The sequence below is a fragment of the Gobius niger genome (assembly GCF_951799975.1).
Source record: "Gobius niger genome assembly, chromosome: 13".
Lineage (NCBI taxonomy): Eukaryota > Metazoa > Chordata > Actinopteri > Gobiiformes > Gobiidae > Gobius > Gobius niger.
The window spans coordinates 22,844,313-22,866,593 of NC_136864.1; the positions used below are offsets into that span (position 1 = coordinate 22,844,313).

Consider the following 22,281-nt stretch of genomic DNA (forward strand, 5'->3'; position numbering starts at 1 on the left):
ATACCTAAACACCTGGAGCAACCCTAGGTGCAACTTTCCCCTCACTTTAGGTTGCCAGATCCTATTGCCAGATAAACTAAAGTTATTTGCCTATCCTAGATAAATAAATAAATAGTGAATTGTATTTTGTGGGTTGCACGTTTACCAAATTGCTTCATTTGTTGATCCCGAAAAAAGAAGCTAAAAGGACTGTTATTGTGAACTTTACAGAATGACTTTGTATAAGAGCTATAAGACGCTCACATGTACAGTAATCCCCTGTATACTAATTGAAACGGAGCTAGAGTGAGAGCCACTATTTCTGCTGCTTCCAAGAATAAACCTTGAGGAAGCGTTGTTGTGCGGAGAGTGGAATACAACATGGCGTTTTGAATACAGCCGTAACGTCAGCGGGCCCAGTCTCTCCCGATCCCTATCGGAGCTAACAAGATGGAGACGGCCATTGATTCAGTGATTAGTCCTGCTGCCTCGGGCTCCTGCTCAGCTGCTATAATAAGAGTTTCCCCACTGAAAGCACTTGCATTGACCTTATCCCAAACCGCCTCGGGGTGTCTTCACTTCTTCCACTGAGGAAATTGGAGATAATCTTCATAAAACAGATTTTGGAGGGAGATGCGGCGATATACGCATGCCCCGAAGCATGTTTCTTTGTCTACGTTATCTGTCTGTACAATCGTTGAATGGACTACATGGTGTAGACATGTGAGGAGTCTGTCAAAAGCTATTGTCGACTTCAATTTCAGACTACAGCGTGAAGTACTAACACCCATTTAGAGAGACTGAGATTGTGCATATTGCATCGAATACCCAGTTTGTGCAATATAGTCAATCATTAGATTACAATACAAAATGATCAAGGGGTGTTCACATTTAAGTATTATGATGCGAAGGATTGTTTTCATCACTAAACATTATAATAAAAAGGTGTCTGAATACTTTCTAAACCCCCGGTAAGATTTACTCCTTTCATTTAAACGAGCTTTGAATGAAAGTAGAGATAACCTTGCTGGGGCTACAGGAAAGTTAATATTGGCCCAGAGATGATGACGAGGGAGAACAAGTTTAAACTTTTGCCTCAACTCAGCAGCATTTCCTAAAATACTTTTGCACGAAGACAAACACGGATAAAGCCCTGTCAAAAGGTTATGTGAAAGTGGAATTGCATTGAATTTTAATGACGTGTGTGCCTCTGTCTAGGCGGCTGAGTCAGAGACCAACTGCAGAGGAGCTGGAGCAGAGGAACATCCTTAAACGTAAGTGCGAATGTTCTCCATTGACTCAGTAAAAAGCCGCGTTGAACCCTGCAATGGTGGATTAGCGTGACGTGGCATATCATTATGGCCCCTGACAACTTTAGTGAAAATATGAATATTGCAGCGGAGTCTATCTTCTTTATTTTTATACTTGTTTGAAATGGGGGTAAAAGCAGCAAAATTAGAACTGGTTAAACATTTCTACTCCTCACCACTGCTTCCCCACAAAGCACTTAAAACGGTGAGTGCGTTAGCATCCTGTTAAGCATGCTCTCCACACTTTGCTCCGGCAGCCTTTTATCTGAAGAAGGCAGCGGTTCTCTGTAGACCCGTGTCCGGGGAGACTTCTCTGCACTAACACACAGACAGTATCACAGAAGAGGCCTTGCTAATGCCTCGGGACTCTGCCCCTGCATGCAACTTCAATGCCTTGATTGGCCAGTGCTTTCTTCTGTCCCGTGGGAGCTTATGTGATTGGCACTGGGCAGAGGTAACACGCTTGATACACCGCGACAAGCCCTTCATCCCTGTCACTCACTTGCACAAGGTTAATCTCGGGACAGTTTTGCGAGGTTGCGTAAGTGGGTCTAGGACTGAGATTAATCCTAAAATGAATGGTTGCAGTAGAGTTCGGGAAATTACACAGTTACCATGGAGATCCGCCATCTTTGCATTAGCTAAAAACAGTATAAAGAGTGGAGAATAAAGCCGTGGAACAACTCCGTTAGCTGCCGAGTTACTGCCGGTAAATCCATCTAACTCACTGTGGTGTCCAAGGGTTTTAATTTGAACAATAACTCCAGTATTTATCTTTTAAAATCTCCATTAGTTTACAATTGCTGCTAATCCCATAATGCTTAGCGATATGACATCACATTCCCGAACTCTATTCACCTTATTCCGCCCCGCCCACTTTTGCCACTTTTTGCTTCGTCTGGGCACTTCTGTTGTACTGACACTTCCGGTCGAGCGCAAAGCCATTAGTCAGTCCTTTAAACGGAGAACGAGGGAAAATATTCTCTGCTCAAATCTGATGTTTAGTCGATTGATTTGTGTAAAATGGCCAATATTCATTTGCACCAACATGTCAACGCTGCACCGTTTCTCTGCGCGGCCGAAAAACGGCTTTGTTTTCGCGTAGTAACTGATTTTATGTGGACTTCTCCAGTCCCATGTTAACAGATAGGAGAAAAGGGGCGGGCACAATTAATGGCGGCGCCCACGCGAACTGATTTGGACCAACTTCTTGCTGTCAATGTTTTAATCTCAATTAAAGATAAAATAAAATTTGAAAACAGAAGAAAACTTAAATAAATGTCAAGCCAAGTGTGTTTCATTAAGGTGCTGCTACTGTGTTTTAACATTTTCTCAGCGTCAAAGTAACGTTTGCCTTTAGCCTCAAGGCTAAAACAATCAGGTCTCTTCCAGCTAAGTATTTACATCCTGTGTAAAGTCTTAAACATGTCATTAGTGATTATGCAACAGCTGCTTGTTTTCAGTCAGGCATGATTAAATAAATATTAACAAGACACGACTAAGATTAAAACAAAGCCAGGAAGCAGTCGTTGCCCTACCCAAGAGTTAGCATCATGTCGCTAGCACTATCCCATGCACAGTGCTTATTATTCAGATCCTACAGTGTCTTCTGCTGAGAACAAACACTAACCTGCTAATACAGTTTAAGTATTATATTTAACAGTATTTCAGCCTTCTCTTAAATGTCAGCCCTCTCTTCTATTGTAATTCTCCTCGACATTTTTAATACTTTTAAACAGAACCTTAAAGTAGTGATTTTTTTTTCTTTTTGTAAGGTCAAATTATTTTTGCCCCATAAAAGTATGTTGTAAAAGTGATTTGTGAAAAAATAAGCCTGATGGGTGAAGTTTGCCCCACATTATGATTTGTTGATGTCTTGTCAACCCAAATAGTCAGTATGTAACAATAAGGCATTTACCTTTATTGTCACATATTGACTACAAAGGACGGCCGTCTCTTTTTGACTTAAAAGGTTCAAAATTAGGTACAGTGCCTTTAATTTGTAACAATTGCAATATATTTTTTTCCAAAATCACTCGAAGTGCGACATGTTTCTTTGTTCATTCGGGAAAAGGCACGGCTGACTGCAGCGTCTTGTGCAAACGACAGCAGAGCCCCAGAACGCCTCGTGTTGACTCTTGTCTTCTTCTATCTTTCATCCTCTGAGCGGAATGTGTTTTGTGTGATCTCCGTTTTTTCGTCACAGAAGCAGAAGTTTTGGCGTTTTAGGCGAAATTCTAACCTAAATAAAGAATATGCATATTGAGAAGAATAAACATGTAACAAAAAGCTCTGGGAGGGTATGAAAGGATGCCTCTCCCTCAGCTCCTGTTCCTAACAGACTCCTTAACAGCCCGATATGTAGCGTACCAAGAAAACATTTTACCACATCTATTGACTGCTAATGAGACGTATTATGCAAATGTCGTGCTCCCTTAAGTAATGCTTGAATAATTTCTTCTTTTTCCCCCCCCCCTTTCCCCTCATGCAGCTCGCAATGAACAAGAGGAGATGGAAGAGAAGCGGGAAATCAAGCGGAGATTAACGCGAAAGGTGAGGCCTGAACAGCGCCTGTGAAGTGAAGGGGTTGATCGTTTAACCTCAGGGGCCTCAGTATCTCAACTGTATTTGGAATACGCACCAAAAATCTGATCATTATCTGATTTCTGGAGTTCTCAGATTATAGGAGTGGCGTATAAACAGCTTAATCTGATGTGCTTTATCTGATATAAAGTGTGATGTGTCTTTCTATCAGTCACGCCATGTTAAGGTGAAACACGGCAGGTGAAAACAACGCAATGTTGAGCTAGTTTCAGCTAGTGTTCTCCCTTAACATCTTAGTTTCAGTGTCACAACAAAGTTAGGACCAAACTCACCCTTTGCTGGTCTGCTTATTTTATTTTTTGGCCGCTGGTGAGCCAGGAAATAACTGAACAGCGCGGCGTTCCATCGTCTTTCATGTGCTTATTCAATCCCAAATATTGACATGTTTGGTATCCATGTGTTGCACAAAAGGCGACTGAGATGGTGCCGCAATCCAAATACCTAATTTCCTTTCTGGGAGACGCGGTGGCCATAACTGCGGCTAAAGACGGAAGTGTAAACTTAACCACACTCCGCCAAAGTCCACTTTAGTAGCTCCCACAAACTCCAAACTTTCCTGTCTTGTACTTTCCAAATCATTGAAGTTTTCTGAGGGATTTTTCAACATCTAAATCCTAGCCTGATTTATTGAGCTGTGAACTATGAAAAACAAGCCAAAATGTTCAGTTTTGTCGATGTTTTCGCTTATGAATAGTTTATTCAAAAAATAAACAAGATATATTGAATCCCCTCTGAAAAAACCCTTGTAGCTAATATATCAACAAAATGAAACCTGTCTATCCATTATTTAAACTTTGTTACTGAAAATATCGGCAGTTTCGGCCATCGCTATGCATAAAACGACAGGAAACTTGCAATTTTTTTTAATTTTTTTTTACTGATCTTTATATCCGTAATCAATAGCAAAATTGTCAAACTGATGCCTCTAAATCATTTATTTGTGTCTCGTCTTAAAGAGGAAAGAAATAGTTTAAAAACATTATTTAAAATATTTCACATCAAATAAACTACACCCCAAAGTGAACTCAACTGTTCAGATTATTGGACTGATCTGATTTGTTTGACTCTGCTACTGTTACTGTAGCCACTGTTGGCCAACATGAGCAGATGCTGTGGAGGTGATTCATCTCAGTTGGGAGGGAGAGGAGGGTTCGCTACAGCGGATGCAGGCCTGGGGTCAGCCGCGGTTGGAGGGGGGTGGAGTGCCGTGCCTTTTTTGCCCTTGGCCCTTTCAGTATGTTTCCTGTTCCTGCCAAATGCGCTTCTCCCAGCCCGCAGGGAGGCCGTGAACACCTTCCATGGGTTTCAATTATAAAGTCACACTCAAGAACACCTATGGACAAGCTGAAAAAGCAAAAAAATTGTGTAAAAAAAGATTCTGGCTTTGTGATTCCACTAATTGTATTGGTTCCCAGTTCCAACTGCTGACAGGAAAGTGTGTAGTTACTAAAGTCAAAGTTGTATGTATACTATTACAGCACCTAAGCATTTTGAAATTCATATCCAGCTTCTTCTTTCTGCCTTCAGCTGAGCCAGAGACCCACAGTAGAGGAGCTAAGACAGGCCAAAATCCTCATCCGCTTCTGTGACTACGTGGAGGTGTCCGACGCCCCGGACCACGACCGAAGAGCGGATAAGCCCTGGACGAGGCTCACGGCGGCCGACAAGGTTAGGATCAGTCACACACCCTCCACACCGTTTCATGTAATCCCATTGTTGGAACAAGAGTGCCAATGTAATACTATATGCCCTCGGGCTCAGCTAATATTTGCACTACGTAAAAACTAAAAACAAACCAGAAGCTAAAGTACCTGTAATCCATGATGAGAGCAAGATTTCCAAGAGAATACAGGCGTCTTTCTTTGCGGATGAAATGGTGCCGTTAAAATGGCATTTTTACTGGAATGTTTTGTTGAGTCTCGAGTTGCGTGTCAGCTGTTCTGAGCTCGCCTTGTAAACATCCCAGGGCAGTCCTGATGTAGCTCTTTACTTTGCGCTTATGACTTATAATTAGCTTATTCGTTTGATGTGGCTGTCTGTCCTCGGGTGGAACCTAGCTGAAACAGGGCCGCACATACCTGCGGACTGCTCATGTGAAAAGCATCAGGTTTTTCCTTATGCAACGTCCCTTACATAAGACGCCACTCTGGCTAAATGCTGGTTCTTCTGTGTTTTTATTTCATTTCATTTGTGTTATGTAGGCTAGATGTTCTTGCAGTCGTAGAGAGATGTGGATCTGCCTGAGGGTGCCAGGTTTTAACAACACCTTGAATCTTTCCGATGGGAAATACGCCGACGTCACCCGTCTGTGATTCTGGTTCAAATGGCAGTTTAGCGCCACCGGAGGCTTTTAAAACAGCCCTAGCAAACGACTTTACGTTGTAGATCTTTGACTCATCCCTATTTTTTCCCGAATCATCACTACCTTTGGGCAAGGCGCTCTGCCATGTACTGTTGTTGTTGTTGTTGTGGTGGTGATGCTGCTACTACTGTGGGTGAATCACCAAGTGCGTCACAAACCGCAGTAAATGATATTATAGAGATGATATTTACAGTTGGATACTTTCCTGGAAGGAAAATGACAAAAGACTGGATTTATGTTCTGGAGTTTGATCATTTCAGATCGAGGGCAGGGGGCAATAACTCCTATACATGAACTATTGCACCTGAATATATATTTTAGGGATTAGGTTCACAAACTTTGCACATTCATTTTATGCCTTATCTGCAATTGCGCCTGTGTGTTTGTAACGTCATCGCTTTTTGACGCTATTGTGAGAATGTTTTTTCACTTGAGCATATTTGTGCTGACAGGAGACTTTATAATGCCTTTTGTTTCAAGTAGATCGACTTGAAGAGACTGTAATAAACTATGCCAAAACATCTGGATTATGATTTGGAAAATGCTAAACTATGGACTCATTAGAGTGGGACGATTTCACATTAACACAACTTCCAGAACAGTGTCCAAATATTGTGAGAGTGCAACCTGTATCATTTTTGTTGTTGTTGTGAGGAGATAAAGGCTCAATAATGTGTGAGACTTGTTTGTGGATGTGGGATGGGTGTAAATGAGCCATGGAGCTACTGCACTGGGAGCTTGTCTTAGTCTTGTCTTTTTTGCTTGCCGTCTTCTGCAGGCAGCGATACGGAAGGAGCTGAACGATTTCAAGAGCAATGAGATGGAAGTGCACGAGTCCAGTCGCCATTTAACCAGGTAATGTGCAGCAAGGCAGACAAACTGAATATTTGAATTTAAATTGCAAATTACTAATGGTTGACTGAGGGCAGCTGAGCATGTTTTTGCTGTAGTCTTGTGTGTCCAGGACTAGGGTGCCATTACATTTTTCTTTATTAACAGTTCTTAACCTGTTAGCCCCCACCTGAACCGAGCACATTCTCTCTAATTCGGCTTTACCCAAATGGAAAAGCTTCTGACTGGAGCTTGCAGCCTATAGACCAGAGTAACGTCTCATTTGAAAGCTGAGACCTACAAAACTGATTGACTTTTTTGTTGCGTTGTCATCACGCATTTGTGTCTCTTTTTTTTTTTTTGTCTAGTTTTTGTAGTTGTTTTTTTTTGTCATGTTTTGTAATTTCTGTTTTGTTTTTTTTGCTTTCATGACTTTTCCCCCCCTTGCTTTTTATGCTTGTTGTGTTTCTGTTGCTCTTTTGTTTGTTTGTTTTTTCCAAATGTTTTGTTGTGTTTTCATCCTGTTTTTGTTGCTGTTTTGGCGCTTTTTTTCCAAGAACCTTTTTAGATTTGGGTAAAAGCCACACTGGAGAAAATGTGCTTGGGCTCAGGTGGGGGTTAAGAGGTTAAACAGTACTTTACTAATCTGACACCTGAACAATGCTTTTTTCTCATACCTATACTAAAATATTTGTCATCTAGGACCATGAAACAGAACAATAAAGTTTACATTTACTCCATAAAAAACTATTTATTTTAAATTTGTATAATTTATTCAAGCTGAAACCACCAAGCGACTTTCTTTTGTGCTGTCCCTGGATCCAAAAGACTTCAAAACCTGGTATCTGAAGAAACATTAAAAAAAATATATATAAATCAGTAGTTACTAAACCATTGTGGTTTATGGGTAGCATCATTCAAAACACCACATTAATTCAAAGACACAATGGCAGCATTAAAATAACGAGAGCAGGGATTCGAACAATCTTTGGATTATAAGATGATAGAGACCGTTGTTTGAGTAAATAATTGTATAGTAACATTAGTATGCCCATATAGCACTGACAAGGAATCTTTGTACAACATCCATTCACTTAAGAATTGTCTAAGAATATTGTCTATTGTGTGTCTGTTTCCAGGTTTCACAGACCATAGTAGACCACCACTGTCTGGGGCAGTGCCGGGCGGGCGCTCTCCTCCACTGAGAACCTCAAGTGCTGGACAGTAAAATGGTGCCCGTTTCTTTTTAAAAAAGGCCATGTGAAATGAAATGCCTTTTCACAAACCCACACCATCGCCACCGAGTCATCCACTGTAGTAGCACAGAGACTCCAGCCAGTCCACGTCACTTTCGTTTGGAAATTTCTCTCGGCTCAATCAAAATGAAACGGGCCCCCCGGGTTCTGCGGCAATAGACTGTCAATGGACACCCCAGGACGTTTTAAATCTCTCCTTTGTTACGCTGTCACTTTGGATCCATTCATATCTGAAATGAGGAGTGGATTTTTTTTTTTCTCTCTTTGAGATTATGCTCTCTTGCACCTGCTGGGAGTTTGGGAAAGAGGAAAGAAAAGTGTTTGGCAAAGGACTGGAAAAGAAAGGCGGACATCGGAATCATGTGCAATATTTTTTTCAGTGCTTTTCTTTGGCTTTAGCGCCCTCTGTAGGTCCCTTTGTGCCATTACTTGCTGATGTCTCTTCCCTCATATGTGCAATGAACATTTTCCACATCTAAGAGCTTACTGTGAATTTGAGAGATCGGGCCGTCGCCTCGCTCTCTTTCTGTTTGTACATTTTGTGAATAGTGGGGAGAATCTCGCGAAAATTCACTTGTAAAAAAAAAAAGAAGAAAAAAAAGTGCAGCTGGGTTAGATCTAGTCTCGACACCAGCGAATGCAAGAATAATGCTTTTGTTTTATAAATGTCTTTTTATGTTTTCTCTTTTTCATATAGGCACTTGAAACACCAATGTTTTTAAATGTTTTCTCCACAAGCCCCATCTCTTAGATCAGTAATTTTTGAGATCAACTTGAAGAGTGGGCTCACTGCACTGTAAACAAACTGTGTGCATTGTATAATACACGTTTCTTTTATACTCATTAGCTTTTGAGCAAGCAATATTCATAGTAGATAGATGAGAAGGTTACACTGCAGGTTGACCCCCTCCTCCCTCCACGACCACTACCATTTTGACTGTGTTTGTAAACTATGTCTCACTTCAGGGTCTTCATTTGAAAAGGCTTTAACTAGAATGACTGCCTTTTTTCTTGTGTGCATAGGCAGAGGAACAAAAAAAAAAAAAGAAACCATTTGGAACTATTTGGGTCAAAATACTTGTTTTGTGATTAAATTTGCACTGTTATCATTGTGGCTGCACAAAAGCCAAATTTTCCAGTCAGGACCTGTGTGTGCACACTGTACAGTGAATTTGATTTAGGACGACTTCTTGTTTTAAATGGAAGTAATTCATTCCACATTTGGTTTCTGTACACACAGCATTTTTATTTAATCTCCGTTTTAATTTTAAGAAGAAAAGTGGTCATAAAGACTGCCTGTTTTGTAACTGCGTTTCTCTTTTAAGTCAGGTTATAGATAAAATACAATCCAACTTCAAATTATAGAATATATCTCTGCATTTTGAAGGTGAACTTGTCGGTGTCTTCTTAGGATAACAAGTTTGAGTACTCTTTGCATAAGAACCAGCTTGTGTGTGTGTGATAGAAGTCACACTCATCATTTAGATCCGTGCAGTCAAGTACAACATGAATGAATGTAAACAAAGATACTGCAGTTCTCCCTTTTCAGCTCAAAGAACACAGTGCCACCACCAGGCTGAGCGTGAGGCTATACTCACCTGCTGGAATCAGAGTTCAGCAATAAACTTGTTTCCTTTCACACAGTGATGGAGAAACTCTGGAATCTGTTCTTTTTGTCATTTTCAAAGTGCACATGTAAAGAATGCACCATGCCAATTAAAGGTTGATTTCTGAATGCATATTGTGTGGGTGATTTGTCCTACACGTCTATTCTCCACAGTGATCTATACATCTATACTCTGCATTTGTTGGATGATTTATCTCAGTGTTTTTCAACCACTGTGCCGTGGCACGCTAGTGTGCCGTGAGATATTGTCTGGTGGGCCTTGGGAAATTATCCACTTTCACCTAGATGTTTTTTTGAAGGAAAATGCATTATTATCCACAAATAATGTACTGTTTTCGAGTGTCTGTGCTGTCTAGTGATCAGCAGAGTAACCATATAATACTCTTCCATATCAGGTAGTTAATTTCTTTGAGACAAGAGAATCAGTGATGCATTGAGGCATTGTTGCTAGCGAGACTATACGGTGTTCCTATTCAAGACACTTTGATGACTGAGTATAGGCTACAGAGCTACATTTTTTAACATTTTCTGCTGGTGGTGTGCCTCGTGATATTTTCAATGAAAAAAATGTGCTTTGGCTCAAAAAAGGTTGAAAAACACTGATTTATCTGACCTCAATCATTTGGGTTGGCTACGGAAGGAACTTTCAGAGATTTAGATTACAAGCAAATCGACCAAAAGAAGTCCCTGTGCGCCCGAGCCACTTCCATCAAGGAGTACTTTGCAAAAAAAAAAAAAAAAAAAAAAAAAAGAACTCGGGACAATCAAACAAGTGCACATTTTTCTCTACAGGGTCACAGTGCCCTCAAAGGGCTTAACGTGAGTGTGCAGGACACACTTCCACCAGTAGATGGAGCTGAGTACAAATAAATGGAATCTGCGCAGAGGCAGTGTGCCGGTTTGTTCTGCCTTGTGAAATGGCGTCCTGATGAGATGGTGCTTATTACCTTGTCAGAATAAAAGGTTTGAAGCGGAACACTAGTGTCATTGATAATGTGGCCATGCTGTAATGTTGTGTACACACTGACTTAAGCGCGCGTGTTGATGTTCAACAGTTGATGAGCTGTGCGTAAAGCAGATGGAAACAGCAAAACCTGTTAAGTTTTAATTTACCCCGGGTATCTCTGACAGCCGAACGAAGCCCCGACTGAGATCTCGTAAAAGAGCCTCAACTACAAACATTTCTTGAAGAACGTTTGTCCCTCTCGCCTGTTCACCGCCTCATCTGACAGGCCCACAGCGGAGGATTCTGGGGATTGTATTTCCCCACCCACGAGAGGCCCCTTTAGCCTCGGCAGAAGCACTACACTTCCCACACTCCCCTGCGTTGTTGTTAGCTGCCCCATCTTGTGTCCTCATGAATATATATCAGTCACTATTTGCGTAGGAGGTCGGCCGACGTTCATTTCATATTCTAGCACTGTATTTTGGTCCAAATGGGACGCTCAGTCACCGCCCTGATCTGTCCCTGCGCGCCCAGCCCCTTCCCAGCGAATTTAATCGGTAAAATGTCTCTCGGAGCGGCGGCGGAGATACGCACGGGGAGAAAGAAGCACGAAGTGAATGACTACTAGTAGGATAACTCTGCTTCACCGCCCCTTTGGCGGACATTTAGCACGGTGGGCACGTATTCAGGCGTTTAAATGTAGAACCTTTAGGTAACCGAGGTAGGCAGCCACCGTTTTTATCCAGTGGGTGACTTTTCACTGGCACAGATGGAAAGTGCACAGGCTGCTGAGGATGGCGCGGTAGATGGAGGTGCGGGCAAGTTAATGAAGAAGCCCAGCGGACTGTCCGTCGCCCGGGGGACTCCAACGGACGATGGCGTTGGGCATTCGGCGCCCTCCCACGTAGATGCAAAGAGCACGGACGGTCTCCCTCGCGCCACTTCTACCGCGGAGTCTGGTGCGTCAAACCGGACTGTGGCGTCGAATGGCCGGGGCGCATCCAGCAACTCCAGCTCCCTCCTGTTGAGACGGAGGCGCCTAAAGAGGAACCTCTCAGCTGTCAACGCCACCAAGATGAGCTCGGCCCTGTCCTCCGCGTCCCTGCACACTCGCAGCCTGGACAGGAAGAGTCTGCTCAAACACCGGCAGAACATGCAGCTCCAGCCCGCGGACCGCGAGTGGGTGCGCGCGGATCTCCACCGAGGCGCCATACACGTCCACGAGAGGCTCACGCCGTCGTATCCCAGGCCGGTTCTTTGCACTATGGACACCACGGCCGGCGAGGTGGCGCACCGTTTGAGCAAACTCTGCAGCAAGTCCACCTCGGCCATGCGTATTTTTTGTAAGGATAACCCCAAAACTGACCAAAATGGAAACTGCAACGTGAAAAGTGACTATAACGACAGCCAGTGTAAGCTGAGTGATGAGTCAAGTTTAAAGTGCAATCCCCTGCCCCCCCTGGAGCCGGCGGAGCTGAGGGGGCATCCGAGTGACAGGTTGAGACTGCTGCTAATGGAGAACGCAAATGAGCGGCAGAAGCAACAGGACATTGATGAGAAACTTTTTAGCCCCCAGTCGGAATCGCAGGACAACATAGCCTGCTCTTTGTCAGATATAAATTCAAACATTGATACCCCAAACGACGATGACTCGGAGCACAGGAATGGCGCGGACAGTTATGGGTTGAACTCTGGCTCTGATGTGGAGAGCAGTGCGTTTGACGACCTGAGCTCCGGGGCCCGCCTCAGCGAGCACAGAGACTCCCTGAGTGATGACATGATCCTGGGCACAGAGGCGTCCATCCTCAGCCCGTCCTCCGATCTGTATGGCAGCTCCTCAGACGAGCTGGAGCTAGACTGTCCCGCAACAAGCACCGGCATGGAGTCCAATTCCCACCAACACTCCAATGGTGTGTCTGCCAACTACAAGCAGTGCAGCATAGAGCATTTAAACGACATGCCCAACAATATGGGGCCAGATAGCAGACACAGCCCACATAGTCTGGGCAGCCTTCCACCCAGCAGCAGTGCAGGCTCCCTGTCCACGGCCTGTTCCACAGGTACTACACCTGACATCCCAGAGCCAGACTGCGGCCAAGTTGTTGGGCAATGTGAACTGACAGCAGACCAAAGTGATTCCAGCCCCACATTATATGTCCAGCTGCACGGAGAAGCTGTCAGGAGGCTTAGCCCAGATGAGAGGCCTCTGCAGATTCAGAATGACTTCCTATTTAAACTTGGATTTAAGGATCCATGGAGAGTACAAGAAGAAGGGCTTAACACAGAAATTGGCTCCTTGTTACGATTTTATGCAGGTAAGTTTGCTTTAGGAATCAGGAAATTAACTTTCTTGCCCCTTGTGTTTAACAGTCTGTGAAACATGCTATCAACCTGTAATATGAAAGATGCAGCGGACAAGTTATGTAATAGAACTTAGTTAGAACATGTGGCACATAGGTAACGTGGTTGTGATCCTAAACTGCTTCATGTTGGGCTTTACGGACAGGTGTTTCAGAGTTGTTTGATCTAGAACAATGTGAAGGCGCAGTCAGTTCGATGGACTTTAAATTTGTTAATCTCTCTTGCAACTATTTTTGTTTGAATGCACCGACTCTCTCTCTGCTCCCAGGGACACACATGACATTGCCACAAAGCCATCATCACAACTTATGGTGCACAGACATAGGGGCCCTTTCCGGCTTTTGCCCCATTATCATTGTAATGAAAAGACTGAATGCCTTTGTGGTTGGATGGAGCGAAGGGGTGGGAGCGCTATGGCTCTCAGTGGACTCACAGTTCTGGTCATTGAGATGCTGCACATCGCCTGTGCTGTTGGCATCCTGCTTGGCTACTGTCACACTAACTAACTGCCTGCCAAGCTGTGTTAACATGCTTCTCCAAGGCTTCGGAAGCCCCTTTCTTAACCGATGATTTCTTCACTACTGCTGCTGTCTCTGCTTTGAGAGGCAGGGTTGTGGGGGTCATGATGGGGTGGTGATGTGAACTGTAGAGTGCTTATTGGGTATAAAGTATGGAAGACCAGCTCCTCTCCTTCCTGTCCAGAGAGGCTGTTGAACTAAAGGTCACTCAATACAACAGTGAAAATGGACACATGTGCCGGCGGTTACATTTGCTGTCACATGTGCTTTGTGACTGGCTAATGTTCATGGTCCACTAGCATGCTTCTGGTAGAATGATTTCATAGTATCATATGGCAGGCAGACTGTGCATTTATGTGCATTTAGTAGCAAAAGTCATTGTGTGTAAGCTCAGCAAGCCAGTGTTGCTTGAAGAGTGTGATGCTTTGAGGGCAACGCCTCCAGCTTCCCATGTGAGAGGGCTTAACTCTGGTCACCTGAGCCTACTCGCTGGAGCTCTTGCCAATAGATGCCTTTCACAGGCCAAGGCCTTACTCTGGGAGCAAACCCAGTGTAGCCACACACAGAGGACAATAAAGGCAGTGTCATGCAGTGTCAAGAACAGAGACACTTGAAGGTTTAAGACATGCTGCTCTTTCACTTCGGCCTTACATGACGAAGGCATTTGTGGAATGTACGCTGGCTCCTCCAGAATGTCAGGCATGTTGTTGAGAGGAAATGGAGCAGTGTGCGGGGGTGCGGTGCTGGAGGGATACTACGCTGACTCTTTCTTGTTTGAATGCTTGACAGAGACATCTCAGCTGACTGTGCAGCTGCCTCAGCTGTAGATCCCAGTCACACTGTTTTGTATGTTCTTCCTGTGCCAGCCTTTGGGACTACTGTGGCTCAGATGGTAGAGTTGATCATCATATACCCAGTAGGTTGGCAGTTGGAGTCTCAGCTCCAGTGGGGGCAGACTGCCGTTGTGTCCTTGGGCAAGACATTTCATCTTGCCTAAGGGGGGATGCGGTGTGTGAGTGAGTGGTCAGCCACTGATGGCGTAGATTGTTATCCGTCAGTCTAAAAAAAATGTGAGTATATAATCACGTGAGTTCCACAGAAAGCTCACAGAAATGTTGAGTGGAGGAGTTGCCATGGTGCATCTCAGCAAATTCTGCCGACATTGCTGAGACCGGTGTGACTTTGACGGGGTTAGGGTCATGCTTCCAGTCCAGAGTCTGAAGTGACCCAATGAGCTCACTTGACGACGCATAACACACACATAACCACAAACATGTGGAATCAAAAGGCTGCTGTCCGCTTTGGCAGGCTGACGAGTGATCCCTTCTGCCCACACAGGAGCCTCTTGTAATGCCCAGCTTTATTAGACTGGGACAAGGAAAAGCATAAAAACACGCAGGCTCATAACCGGTGTGTGTGCACATTCTGCTGCTGACAAACTAAAAAAAACCTGAGCTGTAAACAAAGCTCATGTCTCTGGGAGACTTAACAGGTTGACTTGATGATTTAATTGCCCGTACAGGTAAAAAATAGGGGTTGTCGAAGGTCAGTGACATAATTGGGCTTCTGCTCAGAGTGAGGACAGGAGATTCTCTATAATGAAGTTGGTTAGAGAGCTCAACCAGCATACAGGTTGTCATACCGTTCAGTGGAGAAATCGGACATCCAGCAGAGCCTGACTATTCTATAAATAATCGTAGTAGTGAGCAGCATAATGGGCTTCAGCTCTAGTAACAGCAGATAGTCAGGGATGAAGCGAGTGCCCCTGGTTGGAGAGCTCAGCCAGTGTCTTTGCGTGTGACTGGACTTGCAAGAAGAGGAAATGGCACAGAGAACCTTTGCACTCACTGGGACCGAGTTTCCCCTGAGGCTCGGAGACCCACAGTTCTTAACCAAACCTAAGCAGTACACTAAATAATTCAGATGCATTGCCTTCTCAGCTTTACAAACACTCCCATCAAGGCTTAGGTGCACTTATTCACTCCTGCTTAGCATTAGAAAGGGCTGAAGTAAGGATTAAGTTGCTGTAAAGCCATATACATAGCAAGTAATAGTCTTTCCGTTTTCTTGAAATATTATAGATTAACATCCTATACCTTTCTTCTGTATTGTTAATTAGCAGGCTAGTTGTTGTTAACCCCATAATATATCGGTATTCATATTGATAACAATGTGCTGATTGGTTAATTGGTAATAATGACGATATAACATTAGTTTTGTGACTAGAACAACAGACTGGTCCATCCAGGTATTCATTTCTTTCAGCTCGGCCAGGTTTACTGCTGCTTTTGAAAGCCGAGTCTAGATCGATATCAGTTTCAGCATGCGGCACCCAATTTTTAGGTGATTCCCCAGGTCGGTTGAGGCTGTGGTTGCCAGTAAGGAAAATTGTGGATGCGGGACTAACAATAGCAACAAAAAAAATATGCTGGCTGAAAGCTGTTTAACCATCGAAGGCTCCTCTATGAATCTATAAGGTTGTTGGTTCATTATGTCTCTGGCCGTGCAGCTTCTGTGCTAGTTTGTAGTCTGTTATAACACTTAATCTGGCACTTAACTGGGGCTCAGTAAAATAAATGATGATGAATGAAATGATTTAGTGTTCTAATCTCCTAGATCTTTTCCATGTCCTGTGTTATTTTTCAGACATACACATTCTACAGCCTATAATTTCTAAAACGATACAGATTGATACGACAGGAGGAAGTTTATTGTGTATCCAGATCACTGTCAGGAGCTGTATTGGCTTTGTGGAGGCAGTCATCTCGTGTAACATCATTTTTGTTTTACAGGAATAGGCGAGCGTTTTTTTCATACTGAGATATGTTCTTACCTGAGCTTAGAGGAGTTGATGCGTACCTGTCTGGTCTTTACGCGTGCGCTCAGTCACGCAAAAAGACTGAAGATGTTAGCGTTTAGCCTCTCCTCTTCTCCTCTATGGGGCCAAACGGGGGTGAAGTTGGAAGCGACCAACCTCCTCCACGTTTCCCCTATTTAAATACAGTTACGTGAGCATTTATATGATCCAAGTCTAGTTAAACAAAATTGAAACATGTCGATTTTCTAAGCGGATAAAAAGGGGTACTATATTGTGAGGTGTAATAATACCTTTGGAGCACTTCAATGTCCTCGCAACAATGTCGACTCGTCTACGCTCAGGTAAAAACATATCTCAGTATGGAAAAACGGTGGCCTATTCTTTAAGACTCGTTAATTTTCAAATCTAAAGCAATTTAGCAATTGAACCATTTAAAGCAAGTTTATTTTCCACATGCAGCTTTCACCTGTATGCCCTTCATTTGGCATTATCGGCTATAAAAGCATTGCACACCACCAGTCCCTGCTCTTTTTTTATCGGTACAAGATGTTGCACTTAAGAAATATAGCCCGATTGCCTAGAGCACTATCTCTCCATTGAGGCCTGTATTTCTTTGCTCTTACCTCTGGCTTCTCCTAAGGAGGCGGTGCTGCTGACGTGATGATGACTTAAAGGACTGTGCGGGGTTTAAAGGCTTAATGTTGCCCCAGCGTTCCTCCAGCTCCCTCCACAGCAGCTATTAGGCACTGAAGCTCTCACTCGCGTCTTGACTGTGCCGCGTCAACGCTGTCTCACTGTAATCTGCATCACCAGATTGAAACTGCCTGGCATCTTTATGAAATCCACCTCAAAAGCTATGCTAATGTAATATCGGTAGGTCAGCTTGTTTCTGGAGGGATCAAGTTTATATTCACAAATATATTCATTTTAAGGGAAAGAACAGACATCTCTATTGAAGTACAGGAATATTGATTATGTTAAGTTCACTTAGTAAATAATCATCCTGATTTTTATCATGGTTCTGTTGAGCTTTTACCTCTGAACTTGCAAATTATTTTTGAAATAGTTATTCTGCTCGAGCAGAAATCTTGCCATTTTTCCCTGTGTGATATGTTTACATAACAAATATGGCGGACTAGTGCCCCGAAGATACTGTACTGTACAATTAAACTACTTGAGTTTTCTTTTAACATTCCAACTTTTAATGTTTGCAGATTGTGGCCAACATTCAGTACCACTTTGCCACTTCATCCCCATTAGATTTATTCTTGTTTGAATGAAAAATGCCATCATGCAAAATGGACTCTTTAGAACTTTTGACCATGTTAGGACTGGGTACCAGTATGGTATTGGAGAAAAAGTTTAGGTTCTATCATAGATATAGTGGGTACTATGGTGTTGAAAAAAAAATAAAAGTATTGAAAGCAGGTACCGAAAAAAAAATAATATATATCTTAGACACAATTTTGATACCTGCCATGTCCATCATAGTTTCACTGCAGCCACTCGCACCGAATAGTGTATTTTTTCCTTCACTACTTTATTTTCCATTGAAACCGCTACAGAGCAAAGGGGAGCAAGAGGTGGGGGTGAGTGGGAGGGGCTTATTTCAGGATTAGGAAGTGAAACTATGATCTCACAACAAAGTGTGAGATCGTGATAAAGATGTGATTGACATATTTACTAGAGGCGAACCAACATATCAGCCAACCGATGTATCGGCCCAATATATGTATTTTACTATTTAGGCTATCGGCCGATGTCTCCGTAACCCAAAGAGACTTCCTTTTTTGTTTTGGAACGGGCTCAGTCAGAACCTTAAAATGAGCTGAGAACCATTGTGGCGAATATTGGTCTCAAGTTTGTACATCTCGGAGGCTGAATGTGATATATTATACTGTATGCTGCAGACTTTTGCTTATAATTTCAGAACCATAAGAGATAGAAACTTACTGTTTTTTTGTTTTGTCTTTCAAAAGAGCTCCCTCCCCACTAAACAGTTCAACACTGACACATTTTACAGTTTAGAGGCAGCATACACTGGATTATAGGCAAGACATTTTTAAGAATTGGCCAAAGATATCGCTGGTGCCTATCGGCATCAGCCAATCAAAATCTGCTTTGGCCTTAGAAGAACCCATATCTGTTGACCTCTAATAAAGAAAAAAGTATTTCTGTGGAACTTTGCTTTGCTTGCTAGAAAGTCTGAAAACCTGCTGAAATTAAGTACTTGGCTCCCTCATCCTTTTGCACATCCATGTCCCTGCCTGACAGCTAATGGTCCGTCGCTGGCTCTGAATGAATTTATATAATCAGATTTCACAGGTTCCTCGACATAAAGCCATTGTCGGCCACTGCCTGAAATGAAAGTACAAATTTGATACGCCTTCACGTGCCAGCCCCACACGAGTTGTAGTGGTTTTAAATAGATGGTGGCCATGTAGTCGGATGAGTGCGTCCCTGAAGGCTTCTGGGTGATGCGGACGTTAGGTCGTAGCCGTTCGAGCCCGTAAAACTGTTTTGGGTCTAATATAGATTGCCTTCTTCTCTGACATCCTCCCACCATTCTCTCCTCTCTCAATTTCTCTCATGATCGATCCCCCTCCTGCTCCCTGTGCTATCTCTCTACACATCTCCTCCTCCCTCACACCATCTGACACTTTCCATTTATCTTCTCATATCTCTTCATCGCTCCATGGCCGATTGCTTTCCTATTCCAAAGAATTACTGGTCACCTTCATTAATGTCTTTTAACAAATCCTAAAGACATGAAGGCGTGCTTTCAGCAGGTAAAGCGCCTCTAAACCATGGATCTGTCCTTGGCTCAAACATTGTGCAGTCTTGGGTCACTTTACAGCAGTGGGCAATGACAGCCAGGACATTCAAATAAATGCAGTGCAAACTACAACCCGGGGTATTGCTGAGGATATTTCTGTAGGCAAGTCTAACACTTCTTGTTTGTCTTTGACTGTTCAAACACTTTTTAATACCGTAAAGTTAGGAATTTCTGTACAACAACATATTGTAAAGTTTGTTTACCCAAAGTAACCTTTAATCAAAGCACTGTTTGGATGATAGAAGTTGGCAATCAAAGTGCATGCAAATATTTTGTTTGTACCATAGTCCCTCTGGAGACAGCTTCCCTCCAGCTCTTGGATGTGTGATTTGAGTAGAGGTCATCCCTGTGGGAGCCTCTGCACAGTGCTATCTCTCACATGGGCTCCACAGCCTCAGAGGATGGGGCTAAGAGTGGCAGGATTCACAGGGAGAGGTGTCCCCTCAGAGGGTTCATGGTGCTGTGTCTCTGTGCATGTGCTCCGGCCCCTGGCCTGACTGGCCTGAGCACATGCACGGAGGGGATTAGAGCCAGCCTGCAGGGCCCCGCTGTGTGCAGCTTTGATCAGCAGCCGCACAGCCTAATACCAGACAACATCTGTAACTCTCAGCATTAAAGAGGGGAGCACAAGGCGTCCAGTGTACAGCACAGAACTGTGTCAGTTCCTGGATGGAAGCTTTTAAATACCATCACTCCTGCAGAGCCTTCACTGATTTATTTTACAAAGCTCTGTGTCCCTTTGAGAATACAATGTTTAAACCTCCACACACTGTAGTATGAGTACAAATGTAAGTATACACTTAAGCTTTTGCCTAAGATTTGTCGACAGACTTCCTTACTGTAGAAACAATGCTTTGTTTCACTAGCGTTGTGTGAGAGGAATTCAGATTATCGAAATGTCCCTAAATCTTTGTTAGTGCATCTGGACATGCGTTGATAAGATGTGTCTGGGTGGAGTTTGGCTGCTTTCTCTGTGGACTCTGCTCTAATAGAAAAGAGCAAGTGTTGATATGGAGTGACCTACATAGAAGTTTATGTCTTTGAAAAAAATGCTGAAGCATAACTTTGTGACTTCCTCATTGACCTGCGTGTCCTTCAGGAGAAAGGCAAATGAAAGAACTCCGTCACATGCCGTTGCATTCCTTGAACAGCTGAGGCACTGAGCACTAGAATGACCAGACACATCCCCTGTTCAAAAGTGAGCTGAAAGTCCACTGCAGGGCACCCGTGTGCAGCCAGCAGCCTCAATCATTAACATGGCACTGTGCTTGTCACTTACTGTTAGCTCTGCAGTTTGATAACCACCCAGGACGTGGAAAAAGACAAGCTGTTCAACAAGGAAGTAGCCCTGGGTATTTCTCCCTTACACTTGACAGGGCTGCTGTCTCTAGTAGCCCTTTGCTTTGCATTGTTCGGCGCACATAACGGTTGTATTATGAACTCTCCCACACCTCCTTTTGTCCACTGTTGCCCGGTCTCTTTGGTGAGAGCCCTTTCTCTTCACTTTTTCTCACTCTCCGTTCGTCTTCGCTCCCTCCAGCACCCTCCCACCCCTCCACCCCACACCGCCTCTCCCTCGGTGCCGCTGCGTTCACATGGCCCCTGCATGTGACACGGAGCCCAGCCAAAACACCCCGGATGCCCCGCTTCGGCCCTCCACTGTTCCCAACCTTGTTAAATTTTAAACAAAAGAAAAGGAAGGGAAAGGGAGAGGAGGAAGGGGGAGGAGGGGGGGGGGGTGCGGGAGGAGAAATAAATGAGCAAAGCGAGCACGTGGGGCCGGGGGAATGTGCTACAGCATCACAAACTCATTCATTCTGCCCACATGCATCATGCCACTTTAATGCCGGCTTCGCTTCTCTCTGTTCTTCTAACTAGGAGTCAGCCTGATTTCTCCAAGCGTGGTCTCGGTACTGATTACAGCGTGCCCTGTCTCTCTGTCAGGTTATGAGCTTCTCTGACTGCGTACTTGACAAATGAAAGTTCTGAGATACAAAATGAAAGGGGGAAAAAAAGACTTTGAATAAACGGTAGATTAACTCGGACTCATTGTTTGACGGTGAGAAATTATTATGCGAAACAGCACCATGGGCGTGAAGCATAGATTTTTAAACATAACATAACACCCCTACAAAAGGCGCTGGTTTTGTGTACATTTATTGATTATTCTGATGCTAATGAAATTGTAAATTTAAAGGATTTTACAATGCTCACAACCTAAAGTATGCAGGCATTTTTACCCTGTTTTTACCAACATATTTGTCAACTATCAATAAGCTTGCTATATGTATGGTACATTTAGCAATAATCTTGCTATATGCACCATACAGCTGTCTATAATGGCCCTTGGTGCATTATGAATAATGAGTGTTTTCTAAATTATTTTAGGATTTATTCCGATCAAACTGTTTTTTTTAATTTTTTTTATGAGTGTATAGGACAGCAACCATAGTAATAATTGAAATAGCTTTTATCTGATTCCTACAAATGGCCCTATATTAACGTATTGCAAGGTACGGCATCTCTGTTTCATGGCATTTAGATCATTTCTGTGGTTTTTCCATCATTAACATATTATAGGATGATGTTTCTGTGGTGTATCTGACCTCACAAAAAGCAGAAACTGAATTCTGATTTAGCATTTAGCTCAGAGGCCACTTCTATATCCGAATTGTTATCTAAAGTAAAATCTAAAAAGGACTGTGCAACAGCTGAAAACACCTGGATCTTTCATAATTTGCAATGTTTAATGGATAAAAGCTAATGGCTGTAGGAAGAATACAATGAACAGGCTAACGGGCTTTGAAAACTTTCCCGGACTTAATGCTGCTAA

General features: G+C 43.3%; 2 protein-coding genes across 4 annotated transcripts in view; both read left to right on the plus strand.

Moving 5' to 3' along the window:
- Positions 1-10,083, plus strand: part of LOC306972511 (phosphatase and actin regulator 1-like) — an 85,264-nt gene extending 75,181 nt beyond the window's left edge. For all 3 annotated transcript variants that reach the window (XM_079569168.1, XM_079569167.1, XM_079569166.1), the window contains exons 8-12: positions 1,198-1,253; positions 3,781-3,842; positions 5,421-5,561; positions 7,034-7,110; positions 8,226-10,083. In XM_079569168.1, coding sequence (XP_079425294.1) covers positions 1,198-1,253; positions 3,781-3,842; positions 5,421-5,561; positions 7,034-7,110; positions 8,226-8,241 — 352 coding nt within the window. In that variant the 3' untranslated portion in view covers positions 8,242-10,083. The remainder of the gene's footprint in view (positions 1-1,197; positions 1,254-3,780; positions 3,843-5,420; positions 5,562-7,033; positions 7,111-8,225) is intronic.
- Positions 10,084-11,337: 1,254 nt separating this feature from the next.
- phlpp1 (PH domain and leucine rich repeat protein phosphatase 1) overlaps positions 11,338-22,281 on the plus strand; it is a 67,921-nt gene continuing 56,977 nt past the window's right edge. Inside the window, exon 1 of the mRNA XM_079569109.1 lies at positions 11,338-13,230. Within this exon, the coding sequence (XP_079425235.1) occupies positions 11,685-13,230 (1,546 nt within the window). The 5' untranslated portion in view covers positions 11,338-11,684. The remainder of the gene's footprint in view (positions 13,231-22,281) is intronic.